The sequence below is a fragment of the Desmodus rotundus genome, chromosome 11, assembly GCF_022682495.2.
Source record: "Desmodus rotundus isolate HL8 chromosome 11, HLdesRot8A.1, whole genome shotgun sequence".
NCBI lineage: Eukaryota > Metazoa > Chordata > Mammalia > Chiroptera > Phyllostomidae > Desmodus > Desmodus rotundus.
Window position 1 is genome coordinate 12,693,063 of NC_071397.1, and position 27,212 is coordinate 12,720,274.

The following is a 27,212-nucleotide window of genomic DNA, read 5'->3' on the forward strand; positions in this document are numbered from 1 at the left end:
TATGGACCATTTCTCCATTATTTAGTTATTGTTTGATTTCTTGAATGACGAGAAATTTTTATAGTTTCCTTATGTAGACCTCGAATATATTTGTTAGATTTATTCCTAACTATTTCATTTTCAGGGGTGTTAATATAAATGGCATTAAGTTTTTAATTTCAAATTCCACTTCTCACAACTGGTATATGTGAAAGCAATTGACTTTTGTATTTTAACCTTGGATTCTGCGGCCTTGCTATAACCACTTATTGGTTTCAGGAGTTATTTTCAATTGATTTTTTTTTCCAGGCTTTCTATACAAATTTCAAAACATAAATTGTTTGTAATATTTTGTATATATTTGGGCAGGGGAGAGAAGCCATAAGAATTGCATTTATAAGACAAATTGAGTTATGAAACTGTAACAATACCTGCAATATACATGTCCCTCCTCTTCTTTAATAAAAATAATTACATTTTTACCTGGAGAAATTACCACCCAGCTAAAAATCACATTTCCAGGTGTCCTTTGTGGCTAAGGAAGGCCACACCACTAAATTTGGACCAATGAGAAGTGAGCAGAAGTTTTGCATGATACCTATGGGGAAGTTCCTTAAAAAGAAAGGTGGCTTTTTTGCATTTGCTCCTTGTGCGTGGTGGCTGGAGTTCACAAGGCCACCCTGAAGTATGAAGCGGAAGCCACCTGCTGGTAAAGGTGGAGCTGCAGGGGCAGAAATTTACTCTGGCACCATGAAGCCACCGAGCCTGAGTATTTCTGGACTTCTCTTATATGAGAGACAAATATATTGGTATCTTATTTAATAAATTACTTTGTAAAATTTAAATTAATATATGGCCCAATCTCAATGTCACTAGTATAGACATCTACCTGATCCCCCCCCCAAAAGAATCCCCTTTTCTCTTGAAGTTAGTCTGAATGTGCTAATGTCACTTGCAACCAAAACATCCTCACTGAGTCAGATATATGCTGTACAATGTAGTGTATAATTATCTGTGTGAGCACATATAACACGTGTCCGCTCATTCAAACTATTCAGAAAATAAGAACATTTATTATATACACAAAAATGTGTGTGTGTGTGTGTGTGTGTGTGGAAAGTTTAGAAGGGAGTCTACAATGTTCAAAGGAGCATACTTATTTCTAGTTTTGGGAGCAAGCTATGGCAACAAATATATATACTTATATATTAACTTTTATATGTATATTTTATATATTTTATGTATATAAATATATATATATTTACTTTTGAGAATGCTGGAAAATATTTGTAAGGGTTGGAATTTATTATCATTTCAGAGTCTGGGTCACACTAGCTTCACTGACCTGTAGCGAAGTCCAAGGGGGCAGGCCCACCAGTCCACTGGGTTGGTGGCTGTTGTTTGTTGACACACTGTGTACCCTCCTGTCTTCACATTGAATTCCTTTCTCTTTATGACAACTTTATGAGGTTGGTGTTTTCACTCCACTCCCAGGAGCGAAAACTGAAGCTCAGAAAGGTTAAAGACCTTTTCTTTAAGCTCTACCAACTAAGAAGAAACTGGCAGAGATAGGATTCTATTATTCATTAAGGAACAACCACTTTGAGTGCTTAACATGTAATATGTGCATATTGCTGTGCAAAATATAAATGAAAGGTAAAATGCAGCCTCTACCAACAAGGAGTCAGTAGGCTTAGGAGAGGTACAAATTAAGGAAAAGAAAAGGTGGACATACTATACCATACTTGGCTTGCTCTTAGAGCGGGCAAGTCCCAGACAAGGTGAGAGACGCAGAATGAACGCAAGAAGGCTTCTCCGAGGAAGCTGGGCAGCTGGACCTGGAAGGAAGGATAGGGTTGGAATAGGAAAGAAAAGGTATTCTACAGCAAGACTTATCAGTCTAAAGTTATGGAGCTGGGAATAAAAGCAGTATGGGTGTGGGACAGGGAAGAAATGCCCAAGCAGAACCAAACAGGTAGGCCCACCAAGGCAGAGAAGGCTGGTAGAGGTGCTGGGCGTGGTCCTGTCCGCAGGGCCCTGTGATTCTAGCGGAGCCTTGTGGGTTTGAGGAAAGGACCTCAAAGGACACCTCCTTCATGTGTGGTCAGGGAACCAAGGCATTTTCATTTCATGCTCTAAATAAAAAGGACATTTCATGTTGATTCAGGTTTGTGATAAATAAAAAAATAAATGGACTGGCTTAGAGCCTTTAAAACATTCCAGACTTTATTTATAGAGGAAAGGATATTTTAAAGGTCACACTTCCACTGCCGCAATCACCTTTATATATCTATGTTCAGGATTATTCTAGTTCCATAAACAAACTTAAAATAGGAGTAGATAACACCATCAGCTTTTTAAAGGAGAAGAGTTTGACATTTCTGTATATCAACGGCCAAATGCATTTTTTTTTCCAAGCAAGGTCAGTAGTTTTTGAGAAACTGCATTTCATGAAATGGTTTTAAGCAATTCACCAGGTATGGCTCCAACGCTGTTTTTGTGTAGAGTCAAGAGTAAAGTTATAGAAGTATATGCTTATACTTCTTATAAATCTTAAGTAAATTTTTGCTTATAAATCTTAATTAAAAACATTAAAAGAGTAAAATACCATTTGTAGGTCATAGTAGGGAAAGTGGAGAAAATTGAACAAAGAAGTGGGAAGAATGCAGACAAACCTGAATGAGGAAATGAAAAACAAATTTAAGTCACTTTTGTTTTCTGTGGTCTCTCTAATTGCTACATAAAAAGGGTTAGCCCCTTGGTAGCCCTCTCGGTTATCAGATCAAGTGTCTTGTTATTCCAGTGCTTGTGTTCCGGCAAGCTTTGTTTTACTTAATAACGGCCCCAAACTGCAAGCGCGTTGGTGCTGGCCATTCAGATACGCCAAAGAGAAGCCGTGAAGCGCTTTCTGTAAGTGAGGATGTGAAAGAAAACAAAAAAATCTCATGCTGAGGTTGGTAAGATCAGCTGTAAGAACTAACCTACCCATGAAATCGCCTCATTTATAAACTAAACACTGTCGTAGATACATAGGTATAGGAAAAAAGATGATACATATAAGGCTGGGTACTATCCATGGTTTGGAGCATCCGCCCTAAACTTCCGGGCCTTCTTCTCCCCCATATAAAATGAAGACCAGGGTACGCTTAGTGTCCCATCAAGCTGAAAAATCTGGCACTTTTCTTGACAGTCATGGGGCTTAATGAACATTTTCATTATCTTAATGCTAAAAGAAGGTTCTGATTCCCTACCACGTGCCCGGAAACAAACAAACATTATCTAAAAGAGTTAACTTTAGGGAGCAGGGGTAGCCAACAGGATCCCGCATAACCTGAAAGTTCCTTAGGCCCTGGGATGAACTCAACTATTGCAATCGCCAGAGCAAAATCAAATTAAGTACTGGATTTCCTAGTTTTAGACAGCATTGTACATTCCGGTGTGAATTCCTTTCCCTTTTGTTTCAGGAAAGTTCCACATCCTTGGATGTTTGCCCAGGGGACTGTCTTTGTCCTTGGAGCTGCAGTTTGGCAAGTTTTCACAAGATAAGACAATGGGATACCAGTGCCTTTATCAAGCACATTTCCATATTTTTTTCTTTGACTTCCCTCGATTGTTATTCTATCTGCTGTTTCCGTCCTAACCCTTCTGACTTCCCAAGGCTTAGTATTCATTTTCCCCATGAAGCATCACCCATTTGCCCACAAAAACCACTTCCTGTAGGAGTTCTTATGCACTTATTTCGGATACCACACAAGTTTCACTTCTGCTTTTATCTTGTCTATGTTGTTATCTATTCCTTTATACAAGCAAGCCTTTTCACTCTAGCTGGAATATAAAGACTTCAATTATAGAGACACAGCCCTTAACTTTTCCACTATTCCAGTAATTCCTTAAATGTCATTTAGGTCAAAGAAGATGGTAAGAGATACTTTTTGATTGATGAAAGAGTCAGAAAGAGTTCTGATTAATGATCAGTTTTATTTTTGCCAAGATCTGGAATCTAATACAGTACCTGCAGCAGGTATAGAAAAAGATCAACATTTAGAACTCAAAGTTCAGCCTCACAATTTTTGTGATGCAAGAAATGGGCTTTGTCTGCACCATCACAAACACAACCTAACCTCTTCTGACAACCCAGTAGAAGTCCTGTGGAGACTGGAGGAACCTGGGCTGCTTGTTAAAACTTAACAGGAAGTAAATGGGTAAAGAAATAGCATAAAAATAAGATGTCTGGATTCTTTGAAAAATCAGCAGAGAGAGAAAAGCTTATGGATTTTAGCCCATGATAGAATAAGAGACCTGAACGATATCTGTGAAATCTCTGAAATCCTCATTTTACAGAAGAACAAAGTAAATCTCAGAACATAACTTGCCTAAGGTAGACAAATAATACAATGGAATTGATACTGGAACCCAAGTCTCTGGCCTCTTCAGTCCAGGATTCTCCCTATTCTAATCATGATTTGTTTTTCCTGTGTTTTCCTAATATTCTGGTGAAATGGCATGCACTCAATAATCACCCATTTTCTAGCTGGAGGCAATGCATCGAAGAGGAAGCAGCAATACGCAGTGGAACATTCCCGCTCCTCAGTTCCCATGATAAACCGCTTCCCTTTCTTCGTGCCAGTGGTATGATTTCACTTTTATATTCCACAGCTCTGAAATCAACATCGAGACTAAAACTAAACAATCAAAGCAAACGAGTACACCACTAGTTCAACTTTTGCTTCCTATTAGGAATGACTCATGAGGCAATTCCTGAGAACTAAAAACATTGTATGATATGGTAGTACTCCATATAAGTGGGCTCAAAATCCTTCATGGACGTGCTCTAAGACCTAAAAATATGGTTTGGTAAGCAGCTCTAAAATGCTGTTCTTAACTTAGTCATTAGCAAAGTCGAATTATTGTTACATTTAGTTATGTGCGGTCCATCAGAAATAGTTTAGGCAGGCTGACTCCTCCTTTCGGTGATGCTGTGGTGCGGACCCCCACTGGAGATAGACCACAGTTATTACTGTATGGCTGGGATGATGAATTCATACATTACTTGTTGGGACTTTGTACATCTTTAGGACATTTCAGGGAGCCAAGGAGAGAATACTTCATTAGCCAGGGATTACTGTTAGCTTGGTTTGGGTGAAATAGCAAAGTATTTTGATAAATCCTGGCTCAGAATGTTGTGTATCTTACATGGCACTTGCTGAATAGCTTATTTTACACTTATAAAATAGGACACTAACTTTACTTCTTCCCTAATGGATTAATAAATCAGTACTCTGTGAGTCACCATCGTAGGAACAAACAACACTCTGTTTTTCCCATTGAATTTCCAGTGGGGGATTGAAAAGACTTTTACAGGGAGAAGATACAGTCCCCAAGCAAACTTTTCAGAAAGAGGTTGGATGACACTCTCTTCCAGGCCCTTTATATCAGCCTCACTCCACCTCCAGAAAAGCAGGGTATGTGATTACTATCCTTATTTGAAGCTTTGAGAGTTTGAGTAATTTGCCTCAAATTACTCTAGACAGTGATGAAGTGGTGGGAGTGCGTGGGGCATTCACATGTTAAAGCTCGTGAAGTTTCTGCCATATTTTATTGTTGCCTTATATTAAACCAGGCTGAACCAGACAAAAGGTATATCTGCTCCACTGTTAACTCTCATGAAACAAAAATAGAGGAAACCCATATATATCCCCCTTTCACATCAGAAAAAATGTTTAAAAACCTCAAGTCGCCAAAACACTAAACCTGAGCAACACTCTCATTAGTTCAGTGGGTCTGGGTAAGGTGCGTAATGGATGTAAATGTGTTATCCAGAGCTTATTTTATGTTTCTGTTAAGTCGGTGTAAATATCCCATTTTAGAATCCCAAGGTTTAGGGGCAAAGGATTACCGATATCATCCTCATTTTCCCTTGGTGTCAAAGTTTCATCTTTAAGACTATAACAGTATTTTCAAACTTTGTTTTGATGTTAATAAGTGTGCAGAGAGAAGAGAAATACGTATGAAAGAAAATGTTCAAATAAGTTGAGAAAATATCAGGACACATGGCACTCTGTTTTGGGACTTCCCTAAGACTTTAGTATGCCAGTGTTCATGGACTGGTCCACAGGCGCATTTGACCACAGGAGCTGCACTTTTAGAGGGACATCTAATGTCCACTGAACGTCTTATGTCCACTGGGACGTGCTTTAGAAATCATTACTCACAACAAGAATTTCCGAGTTGGCTCCCTGAGACCCTGAAGTCTCCGAATTTCCAAGTTTTGTGAAATCTAGGAAGAGAGCTTCACTTGTGGCTAAAACTGTGTGACTAGTAACTGAAGAAAATGCTTCCAAAATACACTAAGTAGAGCTCTTTTAACGCGATCAAATAAATGTAATGCCGTGTTTGTTGAAGAAATCTTCAACACAATCTACGCTGTCCTGTGACTGGTTCTTTCTTATCACTCACAACTTCTCTGACTGTCTGATAGAAAACTCTCTCGCCCTCTTTACGTTTCTTGAGTCAATTTCTATCATGTAATCCTGTTTAATTTTCCTCAAAGCACTTAATCATCATTTGAAGTCATCTTGTTGGTTTGGCAATACCTAGAATCTGAGATTCATGAAAATTGGGTCTTATTTATTTTTACGGCAGCTATTACAGTGCCAGTTATATGTAGAATGATGAAAGTTGTTTCATTCGCTCACGTATTTATTCGTTCAACAAATACTTTCTGAATACTTCCGATGCTCCCCAAACCATTCTGGTTCTGGATTCAATAGTAAGTAAAACTGACATCGGTTTGGACCTTGAATTAGTTGTGCACTGGATTTTTTAGAAAATTAAATAAGGCTTTGTAGTTCCTTTGGGAGTGGAATATTTTAAATCATTATAATTATTATTTAAAAATTTAAATTATCAGTAACCAATTTACCTAATTCAGTACACATGAATTTCCATACGATGTCTTTGTAGTATTTTGTTGTTTGTTTGCTTAAGGTAGAAAGGACAAAATAGTTGTGTACATTACCTCACTTAATCACAACCACCCTGTGGAGACTATTACACCTATTTAACACATGAGGAAATAGAGATTATGGAAATGGCTAACCTAAGACTCTTAGATAGTAGACGGGTAGTATTTGAACACAAGCCAAGAAGATCTGAAACCAAAACCCACATCCTTTCTGCCACAACCATTTCCTTCCTGTGATATTAGTATAACCTAACAGTTATCAGCAGAGGAAAAAGTTAGAAGCATCAAAAAGTGACTGAGTCAACAGGACCCTTATGTCTCATTTTGTAACCATCTGAATCCTGAGTCTTTTCACTTACGCTCCCTTTCCAAGCTCTGGGCCGTGTATCTTTCTACATAATCTCTCAAGGCCTTAAGTAGGTACCTGCACCACCTCAGAAGTAGTGACTTCTATATTTCTGACACTTACTCCTTCCTGATTAATAATACCAACAGGTGCATTTCACTACATGGACACTGCAAAGGGAAGATAAGACTAAGAAAAGAGCTCAAAGAAACCAGAGGCAAGAAGATAAGGAGAAAAAAGCAAGTTCAAAATAACTTAAAGTTAGAAATCTTTTGGAGTTTCATTGTTCAAGTTACAAAATTCGTCTTGTTTTCCAACTGTTCAAGTTCTGCAGTAATTTGATGGGTGACATGACCTTATCAGGTCTCTTTGCCCTTTTACATCTCAGGTGGATGGCACCATGGAGTGTGAAGCCAGTCCTGGACTGCTGACCTTGGACATCGTTAATGTGAGATCATGAGCCCTGGTATGTTTACATTACCGTTGGTGTGGAATTTTCTGTTACATGCAGCCAAATATAATCCTAATTGAGACAACTGGGGTACACTTTTAGTATTAAACAGTACATCTTGAAAGTATCCCTTGAGACCTGACTGAACACTCAAAGATCAGGAAAAGTGGCAATGTAAATAGTGATGCAGAGAAAAAATAATATGAAAGAGAAAGAGAAAGTGATGAATACAGTGGGGATGCGGCAGAAGAGAGAAGAGGAGGGAGTGGGAAAAAAGAAGAGGAAGAGAAAGAAAACAGGAAGAAGAAGGGGGAGGGGGAGGAGAAAGAGGAGAAAAGGAGGAGGAAAGGATGAAGAAGGAGAACAATAATGGATCGGGAACAACAACAAAAACAGCAAACAGCAAAACAAGAAGATTCCTTTCAAATATAGACTGAAACTCTTCAGTTGACATTCAAATAATATTTTCCAAACTTTGTGTAACTTTGGAGCTTCCCTTCCTCATTGAATATAATTTTTCCCAATGATTTCATTATTACATTCTGCTATCATTCCCATCAAAATCCATGAAACCAAGGTTCAAAGTTCCTATTGCATATAATGGGCCTCAACCTGGTCAAATGCACAGCTCATTTATTAACTAAATTTAATCAATTACCACTTAATAATCTCAGAATTCTGCCAAGGTTTCCACTTTCTTCACTGAGGCCAAACTCTTCCAAGGGTTTGTATCTGATTTCAACATTTCTTTCACGTTCTGAATCAAAATCCCTTTCCTCTGCCGCCTTGATGCTCCAGGCTGGAGGAGGTTGGGCCTCTGACTAGTCTACAGATCCAATCTTGTCTACAGAAGACTAGTTAGAAGGAGCTGGTAACAGGATGGCTGTCGTTCCCTAAAAGAGGTCTGTAGTGCTCCCTACACTGATATTCGGCTAGGGTATATGAATTGTTTTGGCCAATGAAGAGGAAGACAAGTAAAACTTGAGAAATATAAAGCCTTCTGTTCACCCCGGATTAGAAAATGATTCTGTGGCAGAATGAAAGAAAACATGAAGGAAAAATAGCCAAGAGAGGTGACAAAGGAAAGAGGACAGAGGCAGTGGCAGGATCTGAAAGGAACCGAAGATGGCCCAGCCCTTACTCCTTCAGCACCTTGCATTGGCCACAGCTGGGGACCTAAAAGGAGCCAGCTGAGTGCCCCAGGCCCCACCCTTGTGAGCCCTGTACATCTCCTGTACTCAAGAGCCACACTAATTTTTCTTCCTGAGGCGTAAAATACAGATTTTCCTCAGCAGTAATCAGCATGGTGCCTATTTATCAGTTAATAGGTGTGATACTCATTTGAGCCCTGTGTCTTTGCTTCCGCCGAGTTTGACTTGCATTGTGTGGGTAATCTACCCTTCTCCACCATACTCATGTCCACCACTCAAAACCCCACGGGGTTCATTAGACTTGCAGGGTAGAGCTAAGTGGTAAGAGGGAAAAGCTTCGGGCTTGGGACTTGGGTGGGTTAAACGCATTCAACTTGAGATTCTCCCAGGACTGGCATCGAGGTCACACAGATCTCTGTGAAGCTTGAACTTCTCCACTGCTCAATCTTTGCCTTGGCAGCTGCCTTCAGGCTCATGCACCTACATGTGTCTCTCTTTTATTTGCAGGTCCCAGTACCTGAAATGACTACACCAAGTCATTTTTTAAATTTCTTTCATACCTGTAGTCAGCCCAGTCCTGAGTCTGCTTTCCTTATTTGCTCACCAGCATTTCCCTTCTGCATATGAGCTTTTTAATTTTTAATTGTTGACACTATTACAGATACTCCCCTTTTCCCCCTCACTCTACCCCCTCATAACTTTACCATATTGTTGTCTGTGTCCATGGGCTATGCATATATGCATATATGTTCTTTGGTTAATTTCTTCCAGTCCCCCCATCCTCCTCCCCTCTAAGATCTGTTAGTCTGTTCCATGTATCCATGCCTCTGGTTTTATTTTGTCAGTTTATTTTGTTCATTAGATTCCACATGTGAGTGCAATCATATGCTGTTTGACTTTCTTTGACTTGTTTATTGCACTTAGCATAATGTTCTCCAGGTCCATCCATGCTGTCATAAAGGGGATGAGTTTCTTCTTTTTATAGCTGCATAGTATTCCATTGTGTAGATGTACCACCGCTTTTTTATCCACTCATCTACTGATGGGCTGCTTCCAGATCTTGGGTATTATAAACAACTCTGCCATGAACACAGGGGCTCATGTATTCTTTCAAACTATTTGGGGATGCTTAGGGTGTATTCCCAGAAATGGAATCGTTGGGTCATATGGCAGTTGCATTTTTAGTTTTTTGAGGAAATGCCATACTGTTTTCCACAGTGGCTGAGCTTTTTCATTTCTAGTGTAAGAATTAGAAAGGAGTTAACCGACCCCTGAGCCCTTAACCACAACTCTGCACTCATAAGCCTGTCTTTAGTAGTAGAAGGCTCTAGTAAAGAAGAAAAAAGAAAAAAACAATTTTTAATTGTCATGGAGTTTTTCATGGGAAACCTCCTTGTTTTTCCAAATTAGAAGAAAGTAACTCGTGTACTCCCTCCCCAACACCACCCTGTTTTGGGCTTTTAAAGCTAGTGTTGGTGTTATTATTAATTTGCAGCAAATGGATGCTTAGCAACAACCAAATATGCTGTGTTAAATATAAAACTGCTTTCTGAAGTAGCTCAGAATTATAAAAACAAGCTTATTGGGACATAGCTCTTAAAGAGCCGTATAAATAGAACATAAAAATTTGAAAAATATGTAAAGAGATTTCATCACATTCCATTTATTGATGGATGAACTACAGTAAATCAAAGCAGAGAGTTTTAATCTGGTTTGCATTAATTTTGTTTCATTTTATTTTATGGTGCTTGCCCTCAAAAGTAAGAAAACTCAATTTGGTTTTCATCATAGTATGGTAACAAATAATTCTGAAGTGATGTTAATTTAAAACTTACGTAAATCTGACCCAAAGGACAGCACAGTACTGAAATTATGTTACAAAACTCTTACGTAAACACACAAGGTGAATTATCTGCTGGAACTAAAAATCCCCAACCTTTAGTGGCCTAACATGGTCAAAGCTTATTATTTACTGTCTTTACATTTCAATGTGGATTGGATTGGGAGGAGATGTCCATTCTCCACTCAGTCATTCAGAGACCCAGACTTCTTGCATCTGTGGCTCCACGGTCTCCTTGGGCCTCAGAGCCATTCACTGAAATCCTGATGGGGGCAGAGGACAGAGTGGTCTGTGGAGTGTGTTTTATAGGCCAGACCTAGAAGAGGTGCTCATCATCATTTATCTCCACATTTCATTGGTCAGAACTCAGTCACATGCTCACACCTAACTGCAAGGAAGCCTGCACAATTGAGGCAGCGGTGTTCCTAAGAGGGAACGGGAATCAGTTTGGTGAAACAGTTTCTAGAAGGCTCAGTGAAGACTGGAAAAGGCTCCCTTCTCAACAAAGGAAAACCAAAGACAGAAAAGAAAGTGGCACCGTGTAAAAGGGAAAAGACACAGAGCAAGGGGTCTGCAGTTTCTACTTTTGTTTTTCCAGCATGAAAGAAGATGTGGATTGCAACATTAAAAAGAGCCGAGAGCTTGCCTCGGATGACATCCACACCTTGGATTATAGCCACACCTTCCAGAACTCCTCTGGGTTCTGGAAGGTGTGGCTATAATGCCCACCGCTGAGCAGTGACTCAACTCTTCAGCCGTCCTTACTTAGCTTTAACAACAGCAGTTATTTCAGCATCCGTTGTGGTTAATTAGGCTCTATCAGCTATCTTTTGCTATATTTAAACTTATTCACATAATCTATGATGAGGGTGCATGCCCCATATTTCAGAAAGTCCCGGAACATACATGTGGTCTCTCTCTCTGTGTCTGTCTCTGTTTCTGTCTCTCTGTATGTGTGGGTGTTGGTGGGAGTCATCGGTGACCATTGAGAAGGGAAGCAGATAGTGGGCTGAAATATTATAGTAAGAGCAGTATTTCATGGAAACTAATGCTCTGGGAGGCTTTGTGAAAGGTTGAATAGATATTTCCCTCCAACTATGCTGTCAAGCATTATACATGCTATTGACTGACTACTAGTGGCTGTTTTGTTGGCAATGTCTTCAAATTCTGTGGCATCTACTGCACTTTCCATCTACCGTACATCAGTCGCAGCTGCTGGTTCTGTTGGTTAATGGAATCTTGGTGGAATACAGTAGATATTTTCAGAACGAAATCACTGGAGCATCTTGATAACATGGCTAACAAGCTAGACAAAGCAAATGCTTTTTATTACATTTTAAATCCCTTTTCTCTGATTATATGTTATTCTGCCCAATGATGGCATTGATAGGAAGTATGAAAACATTCAGAGAGAACATATTTTTAAAGTAGGAGCTAAAAATGCGCTAAATCATCCATCTGGTGGACAGAGCTGCTCCAAGATATTTTAAAAGTCTCAGCTATGTTTGGGCTTGTAAATTACTGGAAGAGCTGACTGCCTATTTAATGCTTAGAGATGTGGGAATTTGAAAAGCTTCAGTGTAGTATCTGAAATATCTGCATGACTCACTGCCTTGAAGTAAAGCTCGGACAGCACCTACAGCAGCAGCAAAGACAGAGTAACCGCACAGACCCTGGAGCGAAAACGTCTGGATTCAGTCCCGGCTCACCACCTACTACCCGTGTGGCTTTAGGAAAGCTACTCAACCCTCTTTGCCTCAGTTTCTCTTTTGAAAAGTGGAGATAATGTTAGTACCTACAACATAGAGTTATCATAGGCACCTGATGTTAGATGGGCTCTTGGGAGGGAGATAGCCTAACTCCTCCACTAACAGGGACACCCTTGAGGGAGGGTCTCTCTCTGTCTCTGTCTCCGTCTCTCTGAATGTCTAGCTCTTGTACTCTCTTTGCCCAATGCCTGGCCCTCTGTTGATTCATTTTGGATGGATGGATGGATGGACAGATGAATATTCTCTAAAACAGTTTTTGACTTTCCATGAAGTCACCTTGAATGACATATTATGATACATACAATATTTCAATATTTTATTGTATACAATATTATGATACAGAAAAAGCTTAGCAAAGTTTCAGTGTGTAGAATCTAACACATTGAGAAACATTTTTATGAAGTGTAGTTCCTTTATGTTTCAGACACTGACCTATAAAAGATATTACCTTAGTTTTATTTTATGTTATACTTATTTTTCTTTTTTGCCAGATTACAAATGAACACTGCATGGGAAAAAATTCTGGGAATACAACTTGGGGGCTAACAAGCATTTTTATCTTTTATGTTTGGTTTTGGTCTTTATCTCCCCCCAGAAAGTATTTCCATGGAAAAGGCAGTTCCAGGATTCATCATGAAACAAGAGACAGAAGAGGAGATAGAGATCTGTAGAAATTAACTTAGGAAAGAATTGAAGTTGCTCAGAGCAAGCTGGTTGAGAATGTAAATTACATGGTTCTCAGAAAAGAGGCTTTTTTGTCTAAAACTGCAAGAAAGACTCAAGAATCTGCCACAGGAAAAGCAGAGTGTGGCCGTGCTCACAGCTACTGGAGAAAAACGCAATTGGGTGTTTGAAAAATGACAGCTAGGAACGTCCTAGGTCTAATAGCACTGAGAGCTGACGCAAATATTGACTCTAATTTGCAGGAAAGCATAGGGGGCTGGAAAGTGGATCCAGACGTGGTTTTGATCATTATGGTATCATAACTGTGTGCCACTGAATGGGTTATAGAGTTCACAGAGTGATTACATCTAAATACTAGGGTGAAGCAGTTATTGTAATTATTCCTGTTTTATAGACTAGGAAACTGTGGGTGCGCGAGGTCAAATGTTAACAGGGCTAGTAAATGCATGAACCAGAGTTAGGATGTAGAAGTTTTGGACTAAATTCAGTGCTCCCTCCACTTCTCCAAACTGCCTTTCCTTTCATCCCCTTCATGACAAAAGATGCAGAAAAACTTAGAGCTGTGACTTATTTACCCCATGAATGCTGCGTTAATGGGCACCTCCTAATGCAATATTCGATTCACAACCACGTGGGTGTGGCAATCGGAGGATATGAGGCTAGAAGAACGGTAAAGCGTGGGAAGTGCTTACACAACACCAAATACAAAAAGTCATCAATGTTTGTTATTATTACTAGCATTAAATTTTTATTATCATTTGTATCTTTAACTCATAGCATCACTGTATCAAGATATATAGACCTTCAGAATGCTCTAACAGGGCGACCCACCTATTCTGTTTCTTCTTTCCTTTGTTGCAATACAAGGATGAAATATAATTATTTCTCATCACTTCCTGGGAAAATTGTAAGTTTAAGCTATTTCTGTCCTTAAAGTTCTGCTAGGCTGTGCGTTTTATGAGACATCAAGGTCAACTCCTAGAGAACAAGGAGACTTGAGTTTCAGGGGCACCACAGTGCAGCCTGGAGAAGCGCAGAGTGAAGAGAGGCCCCCTCACTAGGAAGGGCTTCCACTGGGCTGCCAAAGAGTGACATGGCTGTACCTTGGAGACCGATTTTGATGTCTGACGGAGACCTGAGACCCAGGGAATGTGGGCGGGGGCACGCAGGCTCCAGGGCTTCTAGCCGTGATAAGCAAGGCACAAACCACAGTACAACAGCTAAAGTCGAATTCTGAATGCAATGTTATGAGTTTTCAATTTAATTTTTATTGTACTTTTTCCATTACCATTTAGTCCCCTTGAACCCCTCTCCAATCCCCACAATCACCACACTGTTGTCCATGTCCACGAGTCCTTTGTCCTTTTTGCTCAATTCTTCCAGCCCCTAACCTCCCCCTGCCCTTAGCTACCAGCCTGCTCTCTATCCATGAGTCTGTCTGTATTTTGCTTGTTAGTTCAGTTTGTTCATTAGATTCTACATGTGAGTGAAATCGTATGGTATTTGTCTTTGTCTGACTGGCTTATAAATGTTATTGCATATTGGCTATCAAAAGGCCACTTTAGTAGAACCCAGTCACACTCTTGATCTGGTATGAAGCAGAGTTGGAAGTATGTACTCCTGCTAATAAGATCAGACCAAAGAGGACTAACGGCATAAAAAAGAACAGGCACCAGGGAATTTCATTTCTGAGGTTGTGCAGGTTGCCTCGTTTCTGCCGTGGTAGCAAACACCAGTCTCTGTTGCTCACACTGTGAGCAGTGCAGACTGTGGGAAAGGCCTCTTCTGCTCTCTGACACTCAGGGGGCCCAGGCTGATGAAAGCTCTGCCTTCTCATGGCTGCAGAGCTCCTCTGCCACAATGTCAGGGGAAGAGGGAAATAAAGACAATTCATTTCCATGTATCTATTTCAGCTTCGAGTTGACAACCATTTCTACTTACAGTCCATTAGCCAAATGGGTCATGTGATCCCAGGTGACTGTCCAAGCCCTGGGAAATTTGGAGAAGCACCTAACATTTGCAGGGCAATAGATGTCCCTGCCGCACAGAGCTAGTCTGGCCCAGTGCTTTTCAAATTTGCCTCTTTGACCCCTGGGCTCTGCAGAGGTGTGTAATTAGATCTGCAAACAAGGAAGACTAGTCAGCTAAATGCCGAGTTGAATTTATCATCTTTTGTTTTTTTTTTTATTGGGTGATCTATAAATTAATGTGTTGTAGAAAGAAAAGTTGTGCTGCCAAAAGAAATCAACACTCAATCATTTGTTTCATTTTTTGTCCTCAAAGAATCGTGCAGGTGAATGGTCTCACCCAGAGGGTTGTTTTCAGCAGTCACTGCACACCCTTCAGGGGCACATAATCTGATGCTTCTCCAGCTGGGACTTCAGCTTCTTAAGCAGTAAAGCGGATGTTGGACTGGTGGTATCTCTACTGACATATTGCAATTCTCATCATGCTTGTCTTCAGCAGCAACAATGAAATCGAAGCAGCATTTGCACTGTGAAGCAAACACCACAGCCTGTCCTTTAGGTTCCTTTTTTATAATACTTCCCAGAATTCCAAGTCCCTGGAAGACAAAGCTTAAACTAAGACTATTCCCTATTCAGCAAGTTCCTGTCACCACCAGAAGAGAAAATCCATACATCTTCCTTACCCTATGGCCTAGTGGGTCTCTAGTGACCAGGGCTATTTTTGTGAAAGAACAAGGTAGAAAACTGCTCCAAAAAACAAAGCCAATTTCTAGCAATAGGCAATGCACACTATGACATGTCATCAGAGCTCAGAACGTGTTCAACATTTACATTTGTATGCCCTTACTAGAAACAGGCATTTTTATCAGGTATTTTTCTTGAAACAGTCATCTGCTAGGTTTCATTCTAGGCCAGCCTACTGCATGGTTCCCACAAAGGGGAAGGGGCTGGGGCTCCTGGAGAAGAAAGCTGATGAGGAAGGAAACTGGTACACACAGTCTTTGTCCTCTTCATCTGTAATGAAGGCCACACAGCAAATTAGCTCCTTTTTCCCCCCAAAAGTTAAGAGAAAACCAAGAGTGTGGATTATGATGACGACAAGGTAAAAGCTGCTATCTCTTGTGGGCAACAGGTTCTCTTTAGCAAGCACGCAGTGCTGTTTGCTGTTAGGAAGACATGTTCTGGAGCCAGACTCCCTAGGTTCAAATCCTGCTTCTGCTGCTTACTAGCTGTGTGACCTCAGGTAAGTCACCCAGTCTCTCTGAGCTCCCCTTCTCTCATTTGTAAAGTGATTCTAATAGAAACAAACCTAACAAATTGTATTATTATTAGAATAAAATAAGTGGGTGGATGAAACAGGCTTAGCAAAGTTCCAGACACATAGTAATTGTTATGTGACAAAAGGTCATATCATTGGTTTCTAGAAAGTAGTAGGCATTTTGTTAAGAAAACAAATAGTTTATACATAAAGTTGTACTCTTTAAAAAATTTTATTTTAGAGAGAGGAAAAGGGAAGAAAGAGAGAGAAACATCTATTTGTTGTTTCACTTATTTATGCATATGTTGGTTGATTTTTCTATGGGCCCTGACTGGGAATCAAACCTGCAACCTTGGTGCATGGGGACAATGCTTTAACCACCTGAGCTACCTGGTCAGGGCCATAAAGTTGTACTTTTGTCAGAAATAACCTGTAGCCATTTATTAAAACACCAAAAAATGACTGTAAAACAAACAACAAAACTCTGATAAAGTTTTAAAAAATTATCCCAAGCCCAATATTTAATAAAGATAGAGACATTGATTCTAAAAACATTTTTTAAACTGAAGATACTGATCTAAGGAAAGCCCGATGTGTTGGTCTACACCCACCTACAGACTTTCAGGCTGCTTAACCAAGAAGAGCGAGGCCTCTGAGCAGAGGGCTCACCTGAACCTCATGGGTGAGTGCTGTCCAGGGTCCTCCATTGGAGCAAAACCCATAGCGGACTCTCCTGAGAAAGTTAAACAACCGTGGAGGATTACTTCCTACCATGGTCTGAATGTTTGCTCCTCCCCGCAACCCCACAATTTATGTTCAAATCTTCATCCCCAAAGTTGATGGTGTGAGGAGGCCGGGCCTTCGGGAGGTGATTAGGTCATGGGGATGGAGGTCACCTAAGGAGTGTCTGGTGGGGAGAGAAGGGAGTGGAGGCGGAGGAAGTCTGATAAGAAGTAGTCAGTTGGAGAACGAGGCTCCCGGGGAAGCAAACAAGTAAGTGCTGTGAGAATAAATGAGTGAGCGAACTGGAAGGGTAGAAGGCTCTGGAGACGGGACAGACTGTCTTGATTTAATGTTTCAGAGGACAAGTAGTTAGGGGCGGAGTGACAGGTCCAGCTGGGGAATGTGAGGGTGGCTGCAGAGCCGGCCAGGTAAAGAGAATGGAATTCTGGATGCAGTTTTGATCGTGTTTTCACACAGTGTGAGGTCACCTAGATGCAGAGCATCCCTGTGGCGGTAGCTGTTGTGACACATGTGAATTAAAAAAAAAAAGCAAATCAGAGAAAATCTTAACTCTCCTTTTCCTTGTCCCAAGGGAGGAAACGGACACAGATTGTATCTTCATCTCTATTTGGTAGCCTGGCACGAAAGAGTTCATGTATTTACTGACAGGATTGCAGAACTAAATGGTGGTGCATCCTTTTTATAGCGCATAAACGTGTCAGCTAACACTCATCCTTGACCAAGCAATAATGAGATAAACACTAGCCCTGATTGGTTGCAAATTCAGCTGAAGTGTGTATCCTATGCAAATACAGTGTTTTACTGTGAGCCTTCCCTGGGAACACACCTGCCATGGTCAGTGGAATTTGCCAGATTATAGTCTGCAACTCTCAGATCTGCACTTTCTTCAGCCGCTTTGGTCTCCGGACCCCTACACCTGCTAAGTTGAGCTAGAAGCTGCTTGCTAAGGTTCAAAATCACTATTGGTCTGGAAGAGTTAATATACTCCAAAGTACTTAATTTTCTCCTAGGGAGTCATCGGCTTGTTGGTAGGAAATAAATGACTAAGCGATCATTGCCAGCCCCATGAGATAATTCTAGCGCAGGGAGCCAGTGGTCCGGAGGCCAGCATGCACTCACTACGAAGCTTACTAACTGTGAAATAAAGGAGGCAAGCAGCGCTTTATTGCATGTTAGAGGGCAAGTCATGACATCACCGATCGCTCTGTTATTATTGGGACACACTTCCCTTGAACGTGACAGAATGTCTTTTCTGGATCTCGTAGTAAATATTTCGAGCATAAGGCAAGGAATAGAGTCAAACGTTGTTATTCACCTTGACACATCATTGTATTCCCACACATTAGCAAAGACATCATCTTACACTGGAATTACAAACACCTTGCGTTAAAAGAGTGCTCTTACCTTAATTAAAATACAAATCAATGTATCAATATACATACATTTATTAAACATGCCTGATAGAGAAGGAGCTGTCCTCGATGTGGCCGAGTGTAGAAACGAGTGTAAGACATGCTTCCTGTCTTCACAGGTCTTAGAAAACTATACTTTGAACATTAGACCTGTTTACAATAAAGAATTATATTAATAGAGCTTAATAATTCCAACTGCTAGTTAAGAATTATATTAAGAAACATAGAGTTTCCAGAAATCATTACTGAATATTTTTTGATGCTAGCCTTTCTGAAAACAGAAATTAAGCACATGGCCTTCACAGAATTAATGCATTAAGGTCTTCATTCAATGGTATTATTTCCATGTAAAGTTAAAATTTTGCATGAACCAAATTCCAACTTCTTAAGAAATGCCTCTTCCTCTTGATCAGTTAACATTTTTTGTAAACCACATATTCAGGTCTTTCTATCAGTGAGAGTGATGTCAGATTCTCGGTCCACCCTTGAGATTCCAAACACAGGCACCGTGTCGCCATCTGCTAGACCTGAACACTAAAGCAAAGTTCAGCAGCCTGTTTTGGTCACGCTCGGGCCTAGGTGCTGCCAGGCTCATGGATGAGGAAACGTCACTCCTCTGGACGGCCTGGCCCTCCTTAGACCAGGGGTCATTTTCTCTGTTTATATTCAATTCGGCATTGTCCTTCTGGCTGCTGGACACCCAGCAAATGGAGAGAACGCTAGAAGCAGAAAGGCAGAAGACATGTGGAAATTAGGAGACAAAGCCAACAGTTTTAGACCTAAGGTGTATCCAATTATATTATAATTATCCCTAAAAGGTACAGAGTTCAGATTTACAAGATTGGGAGTGTTTGCTTGATGAGCTTCATCAATGTGAGTCTCCCATTCAAGGGACAGAAAAGAAGGCAATCCCTTATTCTAACGGCAATCCCATCACTGTTTCACCTGCCACCCTCCCTTCACTTCGTCTAGCTAAAGAGGATGCCACAAGTAAGGCTCTTCCTACATTTCCGGCCCTGCACTGTGGCAGCTCATTTATAATTGCTGGGTGAGACCTCTATGCCACATGTTACGGATGTTTAAAAAGCAACGAGGTGTTGGTGGTAAGAATGAATCACTATTACAGTATGCCAAAGATTGTAACTTCCAAAAGAATACTTTGTGGGCTGCGAATGTTCTGATTCTTTCTCTCTAGTTATGAATAAAGAATGAATGTATATGGAGATGAGAGCAGGTCAGCTTATTGCAAATAATGCAGAGATTCCTGAGACTTAAAAGCCTGAAAAGGAAAAGCAACCTGTTCTGTCAGCCTTGAGGGTTGAGGGGGAGATGCGAAGGGAGGAAAGAGGAGATCGATCCAATTTCAGTCATCAGTCTACTGTCCAGTTTGACTGCAACTGGGCACAGAATGAGCTCCTTAGCAAGGAGACTTTCAGGGGAATTGAGAGAATGAGTGCAGGGTTTCCATGGACTCGAAATTGCAGCCACAATTTTGTGCGTAGGAAGAGGAGTGTTCAGAACATGCCCCGGCAACCCATCCCCTCCCAGGCCCTGCAAGAACTTGGTAATTTGAAGATCATTTCCCCAGTTTTTGATCACATTTTGATCTCATTTTACAACCTAGTATTCCAAAAAAACAAGTCAAATAATTTAATTGACCTTTCTCTTTCTAGAATAAGGATTAATGAAATAAAATGCCCTTTGAGATCATGAGAATTCTCTTAGACCTATACTTTTGACAAACTGAGTAGCATTTCTTTAAAAAAATGTTCTTGATAGTATCAAAACAAATAGGATATGTGTAAAACAGTATAACACAGGCAAGTAACAGAATTCTTAGCGAGGAAGAAAGTGCTGGGAACAATCTCGTCTAAAGATCTGGTCAAAATTCCTCATCTCCAGTATCAGGTGTCACATGGTTTTGACGAATGTCACTCTTCTCACCTGAAAAGGCATTTCTGTGTCTTGCTGGTGGGAAAATAGTCGAATGCTGAGTCAGTCCTGGGCAAAATTGTGACATCTAACTTGGGGGACCAGGGACTAGTACTTGGTGTCTATAAAGCTGGGCCCTGATTTTCATTTTGCTAACAATACTGCACTCAGCTGAAAACCTTCATGAAGGGTGTTTTGATTCCTTTTCACTGTAGGATTTTGAGAGCTCCTCGTGACTGATAGTTACTTGTTCTCAAAATAGAAGTGCAAGGGAAATCAAGGGAAAGTGCTGAAATATGTACCTTTGTGACTAATATGACATTGTGTGCGTCACTTATGCACTTACGTAAGTTCTATTGAAATGTCACCCGGGAGTCTCATTGATCCCTCCATACAGTAGCTTCATTACATCAAGCATAAACCAAAGCACAACACCCTATGTGAATAGCCCTGCGATTGCGATGCTTATTTTCTGAGCCTCGCCCTCAGTTTAAACAGCTCCCATTCCCCAGAGTTTCCCAAATGACTTCCAAACATTTGGAATTAAACTGCATTTCCCTTTATTTCTTTGGACAGTGGTCCTCCAACTGTCCAGAGCAGCAGCAGCAGCAGCACCAGACCTCGTTAGTAATGGAAATTCTTGACCCTCTCCCCACTAACCAGATCAGAAAATCGAGGGGTGGGGGTGCCCAGTAGGCTGAGTTCTAAGGGGACCCAGAGGTGATTCTAATGCTCCCACCAGTTTGAGAGCTGTTGGTTTAGGAGAACAGAACTACAGAAAACAGAGGCGTTAAATGACTGGAATACTCAATGGTCAGAGGCTGGAAAAAGTCATGGCCTTTTCAGTTTTTGGGTCACCGTTTTTACCGTCGGTTTAGTTTTGGCCCAAGGGCTATGACTTGCCTCCGAAACTGATGGTTCACTTTTGGGCTCACACACACACCTTTCTAGGGACACAAGCTCAACAGCAAGGCCATGTTTATTTAACCCAGGGTTAAAGTCGGTAAATTCGTAGAAGAGGCTGCAACACCAAGCGGTGGCAACACTGCTGTTAGTCCCAGTCCTGAGATGATGGAGCACATAGATTAGATCGGAGTGAAGGGAGGGTCGTCTCAGTCTGCCTCAATTAAGGCGCCTGTGAAGATCAGGCTAAGTGAGGAAATCAGTAGCTTATCTCTAGTAATTAAAACCAAGGGATGAGAGTTGATACCAAATTTGAAAGTCATACTCTTCAAAATTCTGAAAACACCTGTTTTGGCGATGGATCTAGAAGACTACAGTCATAATAATAAAATAATAAAACAATACATATTTCAATCTCTCACAGAGCAAGCCACCTGAAAGAAAAACATAAAACTGTTACTTGGTTATGAAAGGTAAATAAATATTCTCTACCAGTAGAGAATGTCTAGACATACTTCAAAGCGAATATAAACTCTTCTTTGCAATGTAACCTTTGACTACCTAAAGGATAAAGGAAGAGCTCACGCTTTTCTTCCGCAGGCACACCTCACTTTATAGTGTTCCACTTTACTGACCTGCACAGATGTGGTGGTGTTTACAAACGGAAGGCAGAAACCCTTCACTAGGTTCCCAGCAAAAGAGCTATGACCCCCTCTATCGCAGCGGACTGGAACCGAACTCGCAGTGAGTCTGAGCTGCGCCGGAATAAAGCTGTCTGCTCGGCCGGGGAGCTGGGACGTCTGAGTTGCCTAACAGTGTGTGTAACACGCTGAGCCAGTAACGCCCTTAATAAATGGAAGCCCGGCGTCTCTTCTAGGTTTATGTCTGTGCTTTCCAAATGGTAGCCCTTAGCCACATGGGGCTATTTAAATTTAAATAAATTAATAATTTTTTCAGATCTTCAGCTGCGCTAGTCATATTTCAAGTGCTCCAAAGTCCTGTGTGGCTGCCGGCTACTGTACTGGACAGTACATGTTTGGTGTTTTCATGATCACAGTAAATTCTGTTGGGCAGTCCTGTCTGGTCTAGACCCTCACTGCCCTGGAAATTACTGCCTAAATGTTCTTCTATAGGCACCGCGAGTTCCCCATAAATTATGTGCAAATGCTGCTGTGTGAGTTAACTGTCTGCTTTGTAAGACACATACAAATAGAAACTAAAAAACTGAGAAAAATGTAAATGGAACCCTGCTACTTTTTCTTTCACCCCAGTGGGTTGTCTTGAGCTCTCCCCAGGGTATGCGAACCCCTTTAGAGGTCATGGGCCCCAGTGAATACAATTAGCCCTAGAGGTCAGAACATTGGAAGGCATCATAGACTCGATCCTCCCCATCACCCTGCATATCCAGGTAGGCACCGGACCATTTGTTGTATCTTCTAAATAATTTCCCACTCCCTCTCCTTATCCCTTTGTTTCCCATCCCTCCACTCCCCCCTCGCTGTGGTCCTTATCATTTATGCATTTATTTCCTGGATTACTGAATCAGTTTAGCTTCCAGGTTGGCCTTTCTGTTTCCAGTTTCACTTCCCTCCATTCTACACTGGAGTGAACTTCCTAAGACATAAATCTATCACTCTCACTCACACACACACACACACACACACACACACAGAGAGGGAGAGAGAAGCTACCTATTTTCCTCCAAATGCTATAAAAAAAACCCACAACCAGCCCTCAAAGACCTGCCCTCTAGCTATTTATCCAATAGCTTCTCTTGGAATCCCATGCTCTTGCCCCTCTGCGCACCTGAAGGTTCCTGGATGGTGATGCTCTCTGTCTCCCTTGGAGGCAGTCCCTGATCACTTGCCTCTGGGCTGAGGCGCCCTTCCTGTCCATTTCTGTGGCTCCCTGTGATGATTAGCGATGTCTCTCCTGGAGGAGGAGCTGTACTGTTGGGCCTTAGCGCAGTGCAGAGCACACACTGGTGCCTACTGACAGTAACCAAATAAATGAATAGATGATGGGAGGTGACGCCTTTTATTAATTTAATTTCCTGCCCTTTTCAACTTTTTCTGTGTTTCTCTGGCACTTTCTATATCCCTCAACTAGTGTCCTTACCCTACAATCCTGCTATATCCTACCAAATTACAGTTAATCATTTTTATGTCTATTTCCTCCTATAGACTACAACCTTCGCAGGAAGCAGAAACTATGTCTTATTTATCTTTAAATCCTCAGCGTTTCTGGATCAGATGAGTAAATGAATATAAATGATCTGATATTCATATCAGGTAATTAGATTTGTTTCCCACTGGTGTTATTGAAACATGTTGGCTATATTTTAGTTCAAATGAAATCTGGAGCACCCCGGTTGTTGTTACAACCCACTTGGATACCACATCAATTCTTCATGAATACTTACGATACTTTAACCCTACTTAATACTTTAAAAGTAATTACTTTAAAGTAATAATACTTTAACCCTACTTACTTGTAAATGCTAAAGATAATTTATTCCAACAGAGCATCAATGTCTGTGAAATAGAACACATGCGATCTTTACTGATTCAAATCAAATGAAGCAGCAATTCCAAGAAAAAGCAATTTTGCTAATTTGTGTATAGGTTCAGAATTTCCCACAACTAAATTTTTGTCTAACTTCTTACAAATTAAAATGTCCACTCGTGGCCATGATGGAGCAACAAGAGTCAAGGCTGTCCTACACTCAAAAACTGGGCAAGACGCAGTGTAGGATGAGAATGTCCCGAGAGAGGAGGAAAGGAGCTGAGCCCTGTGACTGCCCCAGCTTCTGCCTATGGCCGTTTCCAGGCCACAGTGGAAAATAAAGGTGTTCGATTGTTACCTTTTGAAGACAGGATGAAAGGCCTGGGGAAATTTGGAGTCTGGAGAGAGTACTCCAACCTGGAGTCATCCATGTTGACCTCATGTGGAGGTGAAACTCGAGCTAGACCTTGATGGAAGGACAGGCTCTAAATAAGCAGACCTGTTGAGTGAGGCATTGCTGACCCAGCAGATAGCGTGAGCAAGGGGAGGAATGGCCACTGCAGTTAGGGGACAGACAGGAGACCCTCTGGGGAGGGCTGTCCCAGATGGTCTGGAAGGTACAACCGGCATTGGAATTTGGAGAGCCGGAGTGCCAGGCTAACGGGTTTGGCCTGAAGGCAGTGGCACCAGAGTTGTAACAAGAAAATGGCAATCGGAGATGATATTTAAGGAAAATGACTCTGCATGTGGTGAGTAAGAGGGATTGAAGGAAGAGACAATAGAGCCAGGGAGAAGGTTTATGACATCACCTGATGCTAAAGCGCAAAATCTGGTGTAGGAGGAAGAAATGGATACGGAAGGCCAAAAAGAGGAGTGAAGGGTGACCCTAAAAGCCCTGGTGTCTACGGGTACAGGGATCCATTGAGAAGTGACAGAGAACTAAAGGGATGAGAGGACCGGGGGACATTATGATGCTAGTTTTAGATGTCTTGGTTGTGAGACTGAATCCCTCTCCTGAAGTCATTGAGGGCAGCGCCAGCATGGGCTGGAAAACGGCCACTGTTGCCAGGAACAAGGGCTCTGAAGTATATTCCTAGTTGCTACCAGCTGCAGCTTATGAAAATAGAATGATCTTGCCCTGGAATTCAGAGAAGGCAGCATGCACACATACTTTCACAGGCACCCTTCCCTGAAGCGTGGCTATTGGAGTTAAAGGGGAAGTACTTTTCCCACAACCTCCTCCCCCTGAGACATTTTTTAGGAAAATATAATCAATTTGGTGGCAGGAGGCAAAATAATCTAGACCAGCGGTCCTCAAACTTTAGCACGTATCAGAATCACACGGAGGGCTTGTTAAAACTTTGCACACCACTGGGCCCCGCTCCCAAAGTTTCTGATTCAGTAGGTGTCAGGAAGGGCCTGAGATGTTGCATTTTTTTACAGGTTTACAGGTCATGTTACTACTGGCGGTCTGGGAGGGATCATACTTTAAGAATCACTGATCTAGAGGACCAGGAGAAAGGGGAAAAATAGGTCAAAAGATAATAGAGGATCAAACCTTTCCGTTTAAGTGCACAAAATTAATATTACATAGAATATCTCAGCTCTACTCGTAACGCTATGGCTAGCTAAGGTACCAAGCTTTTGATCGGGAATGATGGTGTGGGCATCATCTGGTAGAGTGGGCAGGTAGATGCTCAGATTAAATAAGGGAGGAGAAAACAGAATAACGTGGGAAGAGAAGAATGGAATAGGGTAGGTCGGAAGAGAAAATAAGAAATAAACACATGAAAAAGAAGAGGATGGAAACTCTCTGAGGTCACTGTATTTCAGAGCTGTGGCCAGGACTGCTCCAAAGGCAGTGCTACAGCTACTCCTCCTAGAAGGGAAGCTCCCCTATGTATGAGCTATGAGCTAGAAATGTGGATATTCCTTCTTGGGGAAAAAAAGAAAAGGCCAAAGGAACAGCATTGACTTAAGATCAAGTACTCACCAAAGAGGAATGATCTCAATATATTTTGAATTTCAGAACTTCCAGGAAAAATTTAAGAAGTGGCATTCACTTTTGTTTTGTGAGATACCCGAAGTACATGAAACTCGGCCCTTTCACAAAGCACAAGGTATTTAGAAAGCTATTAACTGATGTGGTTAGTATATATTATTTCATGGAGTTCAATAAATCTTGAAAGAAAACTTTTTGTTTTGTTTAAAGGAAATTATATTACTTAGGATTCTTTTGGTTGCAAGTGACAGAAAAATCACGTCAGACTGGTTTCAATACATAAGGGAATGCATCTAGAGCTGGGGATGGCCATAGGAGAGATGGCTGCAGGAGCTTGGCCGTGTTACCAGGAAGCCAGGTTGCTTTTGCTGCTCTGCTCTATGGTGCCAGCTTCATCCTAACACTGTCTACTTCTGTAGTCTCAAAATAGCTGCCAACCGTTTCCAGGACCAAGCCATGCCTTAGTCACATCCTACAGGCAAGGGTTAGTTATTTTGGACCCAGAAGTCCCAACAGAAACCTTAGTCGTTAATTTTCCTGCTTAAAACATAAGCCAACACCTAACCTGATCTCTGTGGGAAGGGAGGGAGGGAGGGGACAGTGATGGGATGTGAGGATTGGCTTAGGAACAGTGCGCCATGGCGACAGAGCACTTATGGGCACATTGCGTTGTGATGTGGTACAGTTTTCATTCCAGTCTTCTTCTGGGAGCACAGACACCTATTCAAGAGGTGGAACTGAAGCGCAGTCACTGAGTTGGATGAGGGACGAGAGCCTGTCACAAAAGACAGCAGGGGTGGGGAGGACACACCAGGACGAAGTCTCCTTTCTTTCCCTTCATCGAGAAATCTGGCCAAGGTACTCTGTGCACCACAGAGGGGCTGGAGGCCTATTTTGTAAATAAAAGGAAAAGAGAGTCCTCTCTGAAATTTTGCTCAAAAATGAACATGTTTACTTTAGAAGCACTTTGGCCTCTCGGACTATCAAAAATCACTCTCGAAGTGCTTCTTTTGTTCTTGACAGGCTTAAATCTTAGCCTCGTAATGAAGTGTCAAAATAAAATGGCCGAGAAAAGTAACGACTGCAATTTTGCCAGTGGTTTCTGAGCTCCTCTGCGTGAGTCACTACTCCTTAGTAAAGCAGAGGGAAGGGAGAAGCACAGCTAGAAATTAACAAAGGACTCTGGTATTAACTGGATCTCCCCTGCCCGCCCTCATCCTGACCCTTTCACATGCCCTCCAGGACGTGGGCGCACCATGGTGAACACGTTAGGTAACAACCATGTACGTAAATACAGATCTGTGT

At 41.4% G+C, this 27,212-nt stretch overlaps 1 protein-coding gene across 1 annotated transcript in view; it reads right to left on the reverse strand.

Annotated features, from left to right (window-relative positions):
* Window positions 1–17,379: 17,379 nt before the first annotated feature.
* Window positions 17,380–27,212, reverse strand: part of CYP39A1 (cytochrome P450 family 39 subfamily A member 1) — a 55,153-nt gene continuing 45,320 nt past the window's right edge. Inside the window, 2 exon segments of the mRNA XM_053914337.1 lie at window positions 17,380–19,284; window positions 21,747–21,834. Of these exon segments, the coding sequence (XP_053770312.1) occupies window positions 19,213–19,284; window positions 21,747–21,834 (160 nt within the window). The 3' untranslated portion in view covers window positions 17,380–19,212.